Genomic DNA, 15,198 nt, shown 5'->3' on the forward strand with positions numbered 1-15,198 from the left:
ACTCTATCTGCTTATGCTCTTCTATGTCAAATAAATAAATAAACTAAATAAAATTTAAAAGAAAATAAAATGATGGAAACAACATAAACTTAGAACAAAAACTCCTAATACTGCTTGACTTGCCCTATTAAAACTACTAGTAAAAAGCTAAAACCTAACTATGAAGAAACAGTTATGTCACTTTCTGACTACTTCCTTTTTCAAATATAATCAGAGATATATACATCTTCCTCTGCCTAAAAGAACACGAATTCAGTCCCAAGTAGATTAGAGACAGGTGCCATAAAGTAACAACCACACCTAGAGTTGTGTGTGCATCACACCCCACCACAACAGCAAATGCCCTTGGCTCTTACTTCTTTGTTACACCTATCTTTTCTCACCCAGTAGGCCTTCTGCAAGCGACCACCTTATTTCCAGCTATTCGCTGAAATGGACTTCAGAGCAGCAAGGAAAGGCATATGGAAGAAATTGCATCTGGGCTTCAAACAACTACCCCTGAAAAGGTATTCTTGTGAAAACCACATAAACATCCGTCAACTGAGGATTAGGTAAACCAAGTGTGGACTATCCATACAAGAAAATATTAATCAGCCATAAAAAGGCAAAAAAGTACTGAGACATGTTACAATATGGATAAAACTTAAAAATATTACTCTCACTGAAAGAAGCCAGTCACAGAAAACTCCTAATTATACAAAATACCCAATAGAAAACTCCCTTAGAAATAGAAACTAGATCAGCAGTTATGGAAGGCATAGGAAAAGGGGAAATGGGGAGTGGCTACCAATGGATACCCGGTTTCTTTTTGGGGGGGATAAAGAGTGATAATTAGACAACTTTGAGAATACACTAAAAATGTGTTACACTTTAAAATGTGTAAGGCTTCGGGGCGCCTGGGTGGCTCAGGTTAAGCCTCAGCCTTCGACTCAGGTCATGATCTTAGGGTCCTAGGATTGAGCCTCCCATCAGGCTCTGCTCAGCAGGGAGCCTGCTTCCCTCTCTCCATCTGCCTGCCTCTCTGCCTACTTGTGACCGCTCTGTCAAATAAGTATATAAAATCTTTAAAAAAAAAATAAAAAATAAAATGCGTAAGATTTCAAGAGACTGAGTTCTATGGCATGTACACTTTATCTAAGTGAAGGTTTAAATTTAGATAGGCATTCCTAGACTCTCAGAGTAAAACCACCTAAGGTGTTTGTTCATTATCACTGCTAGCTGATTCCAAAACAAGGATGAATAAAAGACCACTGCTTAACAGCTTTATGACTGTAAGAAAGTCAACAATACAGATTTAGTCTCAACACCTAAGGCCTAAACAGGTGGCACTTAAAAGACAATGGAGGGGTGCCTGGGTGGATCAATCAGTTAAATGTCCTATTTCAGTTCAGGTCATGATCTCTAGGTTGTGAGAGGTCCTGCCCTGGATGTGGAGCCTGCTTAACTTAAGAGTCCCTCCACCCCTCCCAGCTTCCCTCTCTTAAAAAAAAAAAAAAAAGACAATAGATATTTTTCAACATTTACAAGGATTTACACAAGAAGAATTTTTCTCTTTTTGGAGAAAACTGAAGGAGCAGGAGGCTGGCTGAGGACAAAGCAAAGGCTGGCGCCTTGCACCCCCCCTTCACCTGCTCCCCTCCATATGTGTAGCATTCCTCAGGCACCCCTGACTGCCATAAAATGATAAATAGTTAACTTGCTGAGATCACAATCCTGCAAGACAGGAGTCTCCCTTGATTTGCAAATGTCCTTGAGGTTACAACAAAGAAGTTACCTTATCGATAGCCCTAATGTCACCCTCCCCTCCATAAAAAACCAAAGGAGGCGGAGGTAGAAGGAAAAGTAAATAAAGTTAAATTTCTTCTAAACCTAATCCTCACTAACAAGGATGCTTGATAGCAGGAATGTAACATTCCACCAGGAGACTCCCAATTGTCTTTACTTGATAAGTAACCAGGCCTTCAATATCCTGGTAGTGCTTTTTTTCGCATGCGTGGGCTAACCGGCCAGTTCTGCTTCTGTGAGATTGCTTTGTCTGCTTTCGCGCGGCGGGTCCCCTGACCCAATCCACTGACGCCAGGTATACCTGTTCAAATTGTCAACCAATTAGCACAGCCCTACCCGAAACTTGTTTGTATCTGTCTATAAAAATCCTGCACCGACCCAGCTCTGGACCTCTTGGCATTATCGGCAACGAGCGGCGCAGAGTTCCAGGTTCGAACCTGCAATAAACGACCCTTGCTGATTGGCTTTGACTCACGTCTCTGGTGGTCTTTTAAGGTGGGGGTAATATTCAATTGGCATTTCAAAAACTCTTGTGAATTTAGAGGCTCATGTTAAGAACTAAGGGTGAAATAAAATAAGACTGGGTCATAATCTTGGGTTATCTTCTAAACACTGCAATCCAATAGATGTAGAGATTCTGAAACACAAATGAAAAGAAGCCCAAAGTTGTTCCTGAAATGCTCCTTACTGGTTGCTGTTAAATCCAGATATTCTCGCTCAGATGTCAAAATCCTAGAATTGATTCGTGGAACAACATTTGGCTGATTCATGATATATTCTACCACGTCCTGATCATGGGACAGTTCACCCTACAAGAAAAAAAATTAACAGGGTGGGGGTGGGATGAGAGTTAAACAAATGAGAACAGTAATAATTTATTAGGAACTAAAAAGTCATTAACTTTACAATCAATAGTTTCTTATGTATTGATAACACTTAAAAACAGATGTTTCCATATTATAGGTCCCTATCATTGCCAAGCACAGCTTGACATATTATGCATATATTATATTTAACTCTTTAAACAACTTGAGACAAATGTTGTTGACATCTGTTTTAAAGATGAAAGCTGAGGTACAGAAAGGTTACATAACTTACTCAAAGTTACAGAGGTAAGGAGATTTGAGTATAAAATGCAAAGCCAAGTTTACATGGTCTCTCCACACACTACTGTGCTTTGCCAGAAATAAGCAAGCTCTACAAATTAGGTAAGAATTACCATAACCAAATATCCATCCTGAGAGCTGCTCATAGTTAGCCTCTCTTTAAAGGAAAAGGCCGAACACCTTCTCTCAAGCACTTAATATATTTTATAATAAAAATCATTCCAAAGGCATCTGGGTGGCACAGTCAGTTGAGCATCTGACTCTTGGTTTTGGCTCAGCTCATGATCTCAGGGTAGTGAGATCTAGCCCTGCATCAGGCTGCATGCTCAGCACTGAGTCTGCTTAAGACTCTCTCTTCCTCTGCTCCCTCCCCTCCCACATACTCTCTCTTTCAAATAAATAAATACATCTTAAAAAACAAAAATCACCCTAAGCTTTTTATAATCTCAGGCATTTCCAGAGTCAAAATTATATTTCAGGGAGAAGAAATCCTTTCCCATTTTTTCTTCCCTTTCATACCTCTCAGATATATATAGACATACTTGTACTTCATGAAAGCAATCTCAAAACCAAGTGTAAATGGCTATGGAAACTTGCAAATTCTTCACACTCAAAATATTTCATATAAAACCATATTTTACAGCAAATTTCAAGGGAGAGATAGATGAAAATCAAATATACACAGTCAAGTCTAAAAAACTCCAATTAGGCATCTTCTGTGGCTATTTAGCCCCAGAGATAGAGAACTCGTATGCAAATTCTCAAACTATAAAATAATGAGCATATGAACCTGAAAGACACCCCCCCCCCCCCGTCGTTAACTAATTAACTGCTCTTTTGTTGTGTAAGAGTACCCCTCCTCCCCTTGCAATGAAAAGACCCTTCCCCCAGGGTTGAATTCAATGTAACTGCTCTTTTGCCTTTCTGTAACCGCTTGGCTTTTAGGGCATGACACTTGTCTCCTGTTTGAACAAGATACCTTCTCCTAATAGCCGAGGCATGGTCACGCAGGCAAGGGGGCTGCATGGTCACGTAGGTCACGTAGACAGGGGGCTGCATAGTCACGTAGACAGGATGTCTTTCTGCTGAGTAATAAGGTCAAACTTCCCCTCTTTGTTTCCCCTTCCCGCCTTTCTCTTGCGCGAGGGGGTCTTCCAAAGCCAATCCGCTAACACCAAGTATGCCTTTTTTCAAATGTTCAAATTGTCAGCCAATCGGCCCCATCCCATCCGGGACTTGTTTGTACCTGTCTATAAAAATCCTGCACCACTCCAGCTAGCAGGAGCTGCTGACCACCCACAGGCGCCCGCGCTACAATAAAGAACCTCTTGCTGTTTGCATCCTGTGGCAGTGTTGAATTCTTGGGTAAGAGGATCCGCGGGTCTTTCAAACCAATCATACAACTCGAAAGACTACAAAGTTACTAGATGACTTAGTATAGATATACATCCATGTATACAACTTTGATCTCTATTTATAAATCTGAATTGATTCCACTTACATCTACCAAAATTTCAAATGTACATACCTTTTAATGCAGCCCATCTATACACACACACACACACACACACACACACAGTGGTTGTTTCTAGAAAAAGATGAGTGGCGGGGGAATGGGAGTGAATGGGTGAAAGTTTCTCTTCATTTATGCTTCTATACACATTTGAATTTCACATCATCTGCATATCATACCTTTTTACAGTGACTCTAGTTCAAAAGTTTAAATGTATATTACCCTTTGACAAAATACTTCCAATAATTGGTTTTTCTCAAAAAGAAAAAGCACAAAGATATACATATAAGACTATTCATTATGGCACTATTTATAACAGTGAAATTCTATAAGCAATGCCCAACATTAGAAGATAAAATAAATGATTGTTCATTCTTAAAAAACTAGGGGCACCTGGGTGGCTCAGTTAGTTACAAAACTGCCTTCAACTGTGGTCATGATCCCAAGATCCTGGCATTGAGCCCCAAGTCTGGCTCTTGCCCAGTCAAAAGTCCGCTTGTGTTTCTCCCTCTCCCTCTTCTCCTCCCCCTGTTTGTGCTCTCTCTCTTAAATAAATAAAAAAGAAAAAACTATGCAGCAATCTAAAAGTACTGACGAGTTATATGTTCAGAAACACAAAGATACATTCAATTAGAAAGGTAAGCTAAAAAAATACATATGTAAATATATATTTCTATATACAATGGGGGGCACAAAGAGCTATTTCTCTAGGGGTCCTGATGAAAGGAAGAACTTTCAGTTTTACTCTAGACACTTTAATATTCTCCCAGTTTAGTATTTTTTAAATATATATAGAAGCACAGATGACTCTTGTCATAATATTTCAAATAAAGCTTTCTTTAGCTAAACCAAACCAAATTTCTCACTGGCAATATAAATAGAAACAGAGGAAAACTAGCTTTCAAAGGGGGAATATTTGAAAATGATAATTCTTTTAAACAACAGATATCTGAAAAACAGAAAAACTCTTCTGAATTTTTATACCCAACAATGTTGAAAAAGAAATGCTTTAAATGGATGCTGGAAAACCAAAATGTTTTAGTTATCTTTTATCTTTTCATTAATATCACTTGAACAAAGAAAATAATTATCATTTCTTCTAGACTATTCTTAACTTTGGAAAATAAGCCACACTCATTCAAACAAAAACTGTTTTCACATTTTATTCCAGGAGCTTCATGAAGAAAAAATTCCTTAACAAAACTACCTTATTCATGAGGGAGCTGGCAATATTTAGCCAACACATTTTCTGTTTTGGGATTTTGTTTTTTGGTTGTTTTGTTTTATTTTGTTTTTGTATAAATGCATTAACAATCAGCATGAAAAGTAGCTTTTAAAAAAAAATTGGGAGTCTTTTCAACAAGTGGCGCTCAGAAAACTTGATATAATGCCAAAGAATGAAGTGCGACCCTTACAGACTCACACCACACACAAAACTTTACTCAAAATAGATCAAAGACATAAATAAAAGAGCTACAACTATAAAATTCTTGAAAAAAAACACTGGGGAAAATCTTCATGACACTGGATTTGATGACAATTTCTCAGATAGGACACCAAAATCAGAGTCAATAAAAGAAAACACAGAGAATCTGGACTTCGTCAAAATTCGAAAGTTCTGTGCATCAAAGGATACTAACAAAAAAGTGAAAGACAACCAAAAGAATGGGAAAAAACATTTCCAAATCATGTCTGTTAAGGTATAAATACCCAAAATTCATAAGGAACTCTATACTTCAATAACAAAAAAAAGCCTAATTCAAAAAGGAGTAAAGGACTTAAAAAGACATTTCTCCAAAGATAAACAAATGGCCAATAATTACATGAAAAGATGCTCTGTCTCTTTAGTCCTCAGGGAAATGTAAATAAAAACCAGAATGGATAAAGAAGACATGGTAATTATATGTACAGTGGAATATTATACAGCCATCAAAATGAAATCTTGCCTTTTGCAATGATATGTATGGAACTAGAGGGAATTATGCTAAGCGAAATAAGTCAATCGGAGAAAGACAATTATCACATGATCTCATTGATATGTGGAATTTAAGAAATAAGACAGAGGATCATAGGGGAAGAGAGGAAAAAAATGAAACAAGAGGAAACAGAGAAGGAGATAATCCATTAGAGACTCTTAATCATAGGAAACAAACTAAGGGTTGCTGGAGGAGAAGGAGTAGGGGTAAGGGGATAACTGCGTGATTGACACTGGAGAGGTCATGTGTTGTAATGAGCACTGGGTATTATATAAGACTGATGAATCAGAGACCTATACCCCTGAAACAAATAATACACTATATGTTAATTAAAAAAAAACACACACACAATGGGATACCACTTCACATCAACTAGAATGGTCATCCTCAAAATAACAGAAACTAAACAACTATTAATGAGGATAAGGAGAAATGAAATTTTTGAATATTTGGTGCTAAGAATGTAAAACGGTATGGCTGCTTTTAAAAATAATCTGGTAGTTCCTCAAAATGTAAAGACAGAATTACCATACAATCCAGCAATTCCACCAGGTATATATCCAAAAGAACTGAAAGCAAAGACTTTAACAGATATCTGTACACCAATGTTCACAGCAGCATTATTCACAATAACCAAAGGGTAGAAACAACCCAAATATCCAACACATCAATGGATAAATAAAATATGGTATATACATTTAATTCAATTTTAATAGAAAGGGAATTCTGATACATGCTCCAACACATATGAAACTTAAAACAAGCAAGACACAAAAATGACAAAGTACAATGCCATCTAGAATAGGTAAACTCATAAACACAAAAGCCCAAGAGTGGTTACCAGTGGCTGATGAGAGCCAACAATGAAATGTTACTGCTTAGTGGGTAAACAGTTGCTGTGTGGGATGATAAAAATATTCTAGAGATAGCAGTAAAAGTTGCACAACACTGTATATACTTAATGTCTCTATGCATAGCTTAAAATGGTTAAAATGGTAAAATTTTATGTTTTATATATTTTACTACAATAAAAATACTGCAGTTGAAAGTGACATTTAGCAGAAATGATTGAGTTAAGATCTCTGAAAAGCCTCTCCTCAAAAAAAGAAACAAACAAAAAAACACACCAAGGACACTAGGAAAAAAATCATCAAATTTTTTCAAAACTCTGGAAATTAACCAAAGGCCTACAAAACTCCAAATGACTTTTATTCAGAAAAAAACCTTGGTAGGAAAAATAATTTTTGTGACACTTTAACCTGCCCTATTACTATCTACCTCTCCCCAGCTATAAAGGAGTCTTGAAAACCAACAACCCTGAAATAAATGTAAAAATAAGTAGACTAAGAATATTATCAGGTGCCTTCTCTAGTTGAACTGAATTAGACCATACTCAGTAACAACAGCTTTTTCCTGGGTATTTCTGTCAAAAAGAATCAGGAGGGCAACTGTTTAATGTCTCAGTTGCCTAAAGTGGGGTAATAGTTGGGCTAACATGAAGTGGCAAAAGTGTAAAAGAAAAAGCTGGGGAATGAAATGTCCATAAGTGGTTTTTTGTTTGTTTGTTTGTTTGTTTGTTAATTTTTTTAAATTTATTTATTTGACAGAGATCACAATTAGGCAGAGAGGCAGGCAGAGAGAGAGGAGGAGGCAGGCTCCCCGCTGATGCGGGGCTCAATCCCAGAACCCTGGGATCACGACCTGAGCCAAAGGCAGAGGCTTTAACCCACTAAGCCACCCAGGTATCCCTCCATAAGGGGTTTTGAAAAGCTCTCACATATGCCTCAGAACCTCAAAAGCCACATACACAGTCCCCAGGTTTGGGTGCATGCCCCCCAAAATCTTAGAAGGTCCTAAATGCTCTAGCTTCTAACTAACCTGACACCCTGTTCAAGTAAGAACTGAAGGCTATGGCAAAGTTGTAAATTGCCAGGTGAGTGCTGAAGGCATGCCCCAACATGTACATAAACATTCCTAAGAAAAAATGGGAGACTTTTTTGGATTCAAACATTTAACAAAATCTCTGTTTATTCATTAGATGACCAATTAGCTAACAAGCAGAGACTTAAGGACAAAGAATACAGACTTTAAAGAATTAGCATTGCAAAGTCACTAAACAAACAACCACTACAACCCTGGTAGGGCTAAGACTATAATTTCTACAAGTCTCACACTATATTAGCCAAAATGTCCAGTCATCAACAAAAATTTTACAAACATGCAAAAAAAAAAAGTATGGCCCATACTAAGGAAAAGAACACTTAACTAATATCATTCTTAAAATAGCACAAGCAGTGGACTTACTCCACAAAGACTTTAAATCAGCTCTTTTAAATATATTCAAAACACTAAAAGGAAACCATGCCTAGCAAACTAAAGGAAACTTTGAGACTTAGATATCACCACATACACTGTAAAGAGAAAGAAATTATGGAAAGGAACAAAATAGAAAAAGCAGTTAAAAATACAATAACAGAAATTAAATATTCGCTATGAGGACTCATAGCAGATTTTAGCTATTAGCTAATACTAGCTAGTATTAAGTTAACTAGTAAATAGCTAATTTACTGCTATTAGCAGAAAAAAAAACTAATCAAAACAAACAAACAACAAAAAAAACAATGAACTTAAAGATATGTCAACTGAGATTATCTAATCTAAGGAACAGAAAGAGACTTTGGGGATACTACAGAGGATCAATATATGCACCTACCCAGAAGGAGAGCAAAGAAAGAGAAACAGTATAATAAAAAATTTGGCTAGCATCCTCATGAAGGTAATCTCTTAATCCTGGAGTTTCCTGAGTGATAAGGGAAGCAGCTTTGTTATTCATGGAGGGCCCCATTTATCAGATCACATCTGATAGTTTATACTAATTAGGGGACTCAGGGTGGGCCTTTAGACAGTTTATGGTAATGAGGCAACTCAAAGAAGGCTGTCCAAGCCAGAAAGACCAACCATGTGGTAAGAGGGTTGGTTCTGAGCAGCACAGTATTGATCTGATCTCTGGAAACAGGAAGAGGGGCTACAGATTGAATTCAATCACATAGTGAATGATTCTATCAATCATGGCTATATATGAAGCCCCAATAAAAATTCTGGACACCAAAACTTGGCTGAGCTTCCTTGGTTGGCAATACCCCGTGTGCTATCACATACTAGTAATCAGGAAGGCCAATGAATGTATCCTTACTTCACAGGGAAAAGATAACAGAATCTTTTATGTTTGGAACCTTCCCAAACCTTGCCCTATGCACCTCACCCTTTGGCTGGTTCACATTTGCATTATTTTATTATCATAACAAGAATTATAAACATAGCACTATCCAGAACTCTGTAAGCTATTCTAGCAAATTACCAACACTGAGGAGGGTATTTAGTGCCCTTGCATTTTTAGCCAATACATGCTAAGCGAGGGTGATCTGGGGACCCCCAAACTTGTGGCTGGTGTCTGAAATGAGGGCAACCTTGTAGTAAATTGTGTCTGTAAACTGCCACATTTGGCCTAACTCTGAGTAGTTTAGTATCAGAAGTCATTATAGGCAGAAGGACTTATAGAAAAAAATGATTGGAAGGAAAGCTCCAAATTTTGATATTTAGGAAACGTAATGTACTCTATATAGAAAAACTCATAGTTTCACAACTAATCAAATTAATGAAATGTCCAAAATGAAATACAAATAAAAAACCCTGAAAACAGGAACAAGAAGAGATTCCTAACACAGACTGGATCCACAATAAGATTAACAGCTCGCTTCTCAAGAGATCCCATAGAGATCAAATGGCAACGGAATGACCTATTCAAAGGGCTAAAAGGAAAAGATAATCAACCAAGAATTCCATATCCAACCATACCATCACTCAAAAGTGAAGGGTAAATGAACACACTCCCAGAAAAACAAAAACAGAGAGAATTTTTCACTGGCAGATCCAACCCAAAATAAACACTAAGAAGATTTCCTCAGATAAAAATGAAAGGACACAAGGTACTAACTTGAATCCCCACAAAAAAATTAAGAGCACAAGGTAATTATTTAGGTAAATATAAAAAGGGTCTTAATATATTTTTTATTTGTAACTCTTTTTCTATTTCACTTATGAGACAACTATAAAAGGCAACACTTATAAATTGGTGCTGATGGACATGTAATATAGAAAACTACAATTTGTATGACCATAACAACATAACAAGGGGAACAGATAGAGCTATATAAGAGCAAAGATTTGGTATACTAGTAAAATTAAGTTGATATAAAAAATAACAGTTATATAAACATTACATAAAATCACATAATATTAATAAAGGGAAAAAAAACATGATCATCTCTACAGACACAGAAAGAGAATTTGACAAAACCCAACATGTTGATGATAAAAAAAAAAAATTCAGTAAACTAATAGAATAAAACTTCCATAAACTAACAAAGGGAATCTGCAAAAACCCTGTTGCTAATATACTTATAGGTGAAAGACTAAAGCTTTTCCCCCTAAGACTGAAAACAAAACAAGGGTGTTATTCACACTACTTCTATTGAGCATGGTACTAGGAAGTTCTAGACAGGCAATGAGACAAGAAAAGAAAAAATAAAAAAGAGATAAAGACATCCAGATTGAAAAGGAAGAATCAAAACAATCTCTAATTATAGATGACACGCTTTTGTCATCTGTAAGATGACAATATTTTCTATATAGAATTTTTTTTAAAAAAGCTTTAGAACTAATAAAACAAGTTCAACAAATTGCAGCATATAAGATCAATATGCAAAAATCAACTGTATTTCTATTCACTATTAATGAACTACCCAAAAGTAAATTAAGGAAATAATTCCATTTATAATAGCATCAAAAAGAACAAAATAATAACAAATTTAATGAAAGAAGTGTAAGACTCCTTCACTGGAAAAGATAAAACATCACTAAAAGAATAATAAGACCTAAATAAATGGAAACAAATCCTGGTTTCATGGGTTAGAAAATTCAATATTGCTAAGATATCAATACTCCCCAAATTAATCTACAGATAGAGTGCAATTTCTACTGAAAGCCAGTTGTCCTTTTTTGCAGATACTGACAAACTAATCTTAAAATTCATATGAAAATGAAGGGGACACAGATCAGCCAAACAATCTTTAAAAAAAGAAAAAAGAGGGGCGCCTGGGTGGCTTAGTGGGTTAAAGCCTCTGCTTTCAGCTCAGGTCATGATCCCGGGGTCCTGGGATCGAGCCCTGTATCAGTCTGCTCAGCAGGGAGCTTGCTTCCTCCTCTCTCTGCCTGCCTCTCTGCCTGCTTGTGATCTCTGTCTGTCAAATAAATAAATAAACAAATTCTTTTAAAAAAAAAAAGAAAAGAGAGAAAGAAAAACCCAAAGTCGGAAAACTCACACGATAACAATAGTAATCAAGACTGTGAGATACTTACATCAGAATAAATATATAGGCAAAAGGAAAACAATGGGCAGTCCAAAAATAAACCTATACATTAATGGTCAACTTATTTTTTACAAGCATGCCATGATGCTTTAATGGGAGAAGAGCATTCTTTTCAATAAATAGTACTGGGACAACTGAATATCCCAAAAGACATTCAGTGGCATGCCAAACTGGTATGAGAAAAAAACTAACTGAAAATACATCAAAGAACTAAATGTTAAAGAGAAAAAACTATAAAATGCTCAGAAGAAAACATAGATATAAAGATATAAACCTTCATAACCTAGAATTAAACAATAATTTTGTACATATGGTAAAAATACCACAAGCAACAAAAGAAAAAAAGTAAATTGGACTTAATCAAAATATAAAGCACCTGTCCTTTAAAAGACTGACCACCAAGAAAGTAAAAAGACACGCCATGATATCAGAAAAATACTGACAAATCCTACATATAAGGGATTAGTACCGAGAATACGGAAAGAACTCACAATAACAAAACAAGTAACCCAACTAAACACAGGCAAATAATTTTAATAGACAACTCTCAAAAAGAGATATAAATGGTCAATAAGCACAGGAAACAATGCTCAACATTATTCATGTTTGAGTAATGCAGGTCAAAACCACAATGAGATAGTAATCAAAAAGATAGACAGTATCAAGTGTTGGCAGAATGTGGTTATAATCAAAAAGATAGACAGTATCAAGTGTTGGCAGAATGTGGAGAAAGTAGAACCTGCATACACTGCAAGTAGCAATGTATAATGGTACAGCCACTTTGGAAAACAGCCTGTTAAAAATAGAATTACTGAACAGGCAATAATATCCTTCCTAGGTATACACACAAGATAAAGGAGAACACATGTCTACACAGAAACTTGTACATGATTGTTTATAGCAGCATTACTCATAGCAGCCACAAAGTAGAAACCTAAATTTGCATCAACTGATGAATGGATTTTAAAAATGTGGTATATCCATTCAAGGAACTATTATTTGGCCATTAAAAGAAATGAAGTACTGGGGCGCCTGGGTGGCTCAGTGGGTTAAGCCTCTGCCTTCAGCTAAGGTCATGATCCCAGTGGTTCTGGGATCAAGCCCCACATCAGGCTCTCTGCTCAGCAGGGAGCCTGCTTCGCCCTCTCTCTCTCTCTCTGTTAAATAAATAAATTAAATCTTTACAAAAAAAAAAAAAAAAGAAGATATGAAGTGCTGACACATGCTCCTACAAGAATAACCTTGAAAACATTACACTAAGTGAAAGAAATCAGATACATAAGACCACATATTGTATATTAAGTGTCCTAAATAGGCAAATCCAGAGATAAAGAATATAGATTTGTAGTTCCCAGGGTCTAGGGTAGAAGTAAATGCAGAGTGAATGCTACAGGGCGTTGCATTTTAGGGGAGATGATAATGTTCTAACATTAGACAGAGGTTATACTTGCATAAATTTTGTGTATACACGAAATACACTGAACTGTCCACTTTAAAAGGCTGAGTTTTACAGCATGTGAATTATGTCTCAACAGTAACTATATATATTTATATATATATATGAAATATTTGTATATAATAATAGAGTCTTCCCTAAGTCAAAATTCCTTATAAGTAGAAATGTCCCTTAAAAATGCTAAATCCTTTAGAATTTTTTAAATAAACATTTAAACATTTAATCTTGACAACAATAAACTAAGCTATTTCAAATTCAATGCACAGAAATTCTTATGGATATTTTCATTATTAACACAACTTGCTGAGAATCTGCAAGCCAATTACAAGTGGTGTCTAAAAAACAGTAATACTTAAAGAATATTATTGCTTCCTACAAAGCCTACAAAAACATAAGCAAACCATTCTCTTTCAAAATCACTCTTGAAATACCACTCACCAAGTACACTGCTCTTTGGAAGAAGGTTGTGGTCTCCAGGATTTTATGCATTGTGATGGTTTCTAATTCATCAGGATCTAACTGTTCCTTTTCAAAGGGCATTCCGTTGAACAGAATAACAGGCAGTGGACCAACCCCAGTCTGCTCATAGTAGCCTCTTGCTTCCTGAAACACAAGGAACCACAAACATTTTTTAATCCTTCATGAGACAAATGGAACGAAGCATATTTTTCATACATACATGTGCTAACAAGAAAAGTAAAATTAAAAGAAATACAGTCACCAAGAAATAAGTGAAGAAATGCCTTTAAAGAAATATCAGAAGAGACATAGTTAATATCCTACTGGGTAATTTGAAACTAATAACTGAGTTTTTGTAAAAACAGAAAAACCTTGGGGCGCCTGGGTGGCTCAGTGGGTTAAGCCTCTGCCTTCGGCTCAGGTCATGATCTCAGGGTCCTGGGATCAAGCCCCACATCGGGCTCTCTGCTCAGCAGGGAGCCTGCTTCCCCCTTTCTCTCTGCCTGCCTCTCTGCCTACTTGTGATCTCTCTGTCAAATAAATAAATAAAATATCTTTAAAAAAAAAAAAAAAAAAACAGAAAAAGCTTCAAAATTAGTAACAGATTTGGGGATGAGGGTAATTTTAAGCTGCCCAGGCTACCAAACTTTAATTACATATAACAGACCTTTCAACAAACATGGAGATATTCTATCTTGCTGTCCAATGCAGGAGCCACTAACCACATGTAACTACTGAGCACTTGAAATTAATTAATTTTCATTTTAAAAGCCACATCTGGCTAGAGGCTACCATAATAGGCAGCAAAATGACAGACTGCCATCAATTATGAGTGCTTCTGAGCAGATAGTCTGAGATAAAATATTTACACCCCAATCTAATTTTAAAAGATCCCTATCACTAACATAGAAATTACACTTTTAGGAAACAAAACAAGGCTGGTGGTAAAACAGTGCTTCAAAATTGCTCTATAATATACTAAGCCCCATCTTTTTCCTTCTCCAAGACAAAAAAGGTTCCTTAGCAGGGAAATGCCAGGCCAACCAAAAGGTAAATATAGCTAAGATGAATACTCTTCTCTGGTGGTCAGTATAAAGGTACATTGCCCCAGACATCAACCACAAACCAAGATTAATTTGTCAAAGTAAAATCTACATTACTACCCAAGATGTAAAAAGGATTCCTTAAAACATTCTTGTTGAACATCTTTTAACTAATACTTTCTGAAAATACCAGAATATATATTTATATATATATAAATAGAAAAGTAGTTCAATTGGGTAACTAACAATCATCAACAGCAACAGACTACTTCATTTCTAATCCAATCTAGCCCCACTAGTAACTAATGGTACAAACTTACCAGATGGACAAAGACATGGCACAGGCAGAAAGACCTTCTATGTTGATTTCTGTCATTTCTACATATCATAGTTTACACTTTTAAAATTTGCACTTCTAAAATTCTTACCAT

At 36.1% G+C, this 15,198-nt stretch overlaps 1 protein-coding gene across 2 annotated transcripts in view; it reads right to left on the reverse strand.

The window, feature by feature from the left end:
- UGGT1 (UDP-glucose glycoprotein glucosyltransferase 1) overlaps positions 1-15,198 on the reverse strand; it is a 127,461-nt gene that overhangs the window by 53,720 nt on the left and 58,543 nt on the right. For both annotated transcript variants that reach the window (XM_004779670.3, XM_004779669.3), the window contains exons 18-19: positions 13,704-13,868; positions 2,474-2,594 (exon numbers count right to left, since the gene is read on the reverse strand). In XM_004779670.3, the coding sequence (XP_004779727.1) occupies positions 2,474-2,594; positions 13,704-13,868 (286 nt within the window). The remainder of the gene's footprint in view (positions 1-2,473; positions 2,595-13,703; positions 13,869-15,198) is intronic.

This window comes from Mustela putorius, unplaced genomic scaffold (assembly GCF_011764305.1).
Source record: "Mustela putorius furo isolate JIRA1106 unplaced genomic scaffold, ASM1176430v1.1 tig00537338_pilon_pilon_pilon, whole genome shotgun sequence".
Classification (NCBI taxonomy): Eukaryota; Metazoa; Chordata; class Mammalia; order Carnivora; family Mustelidae; genus Mustela; species Mustela putorius.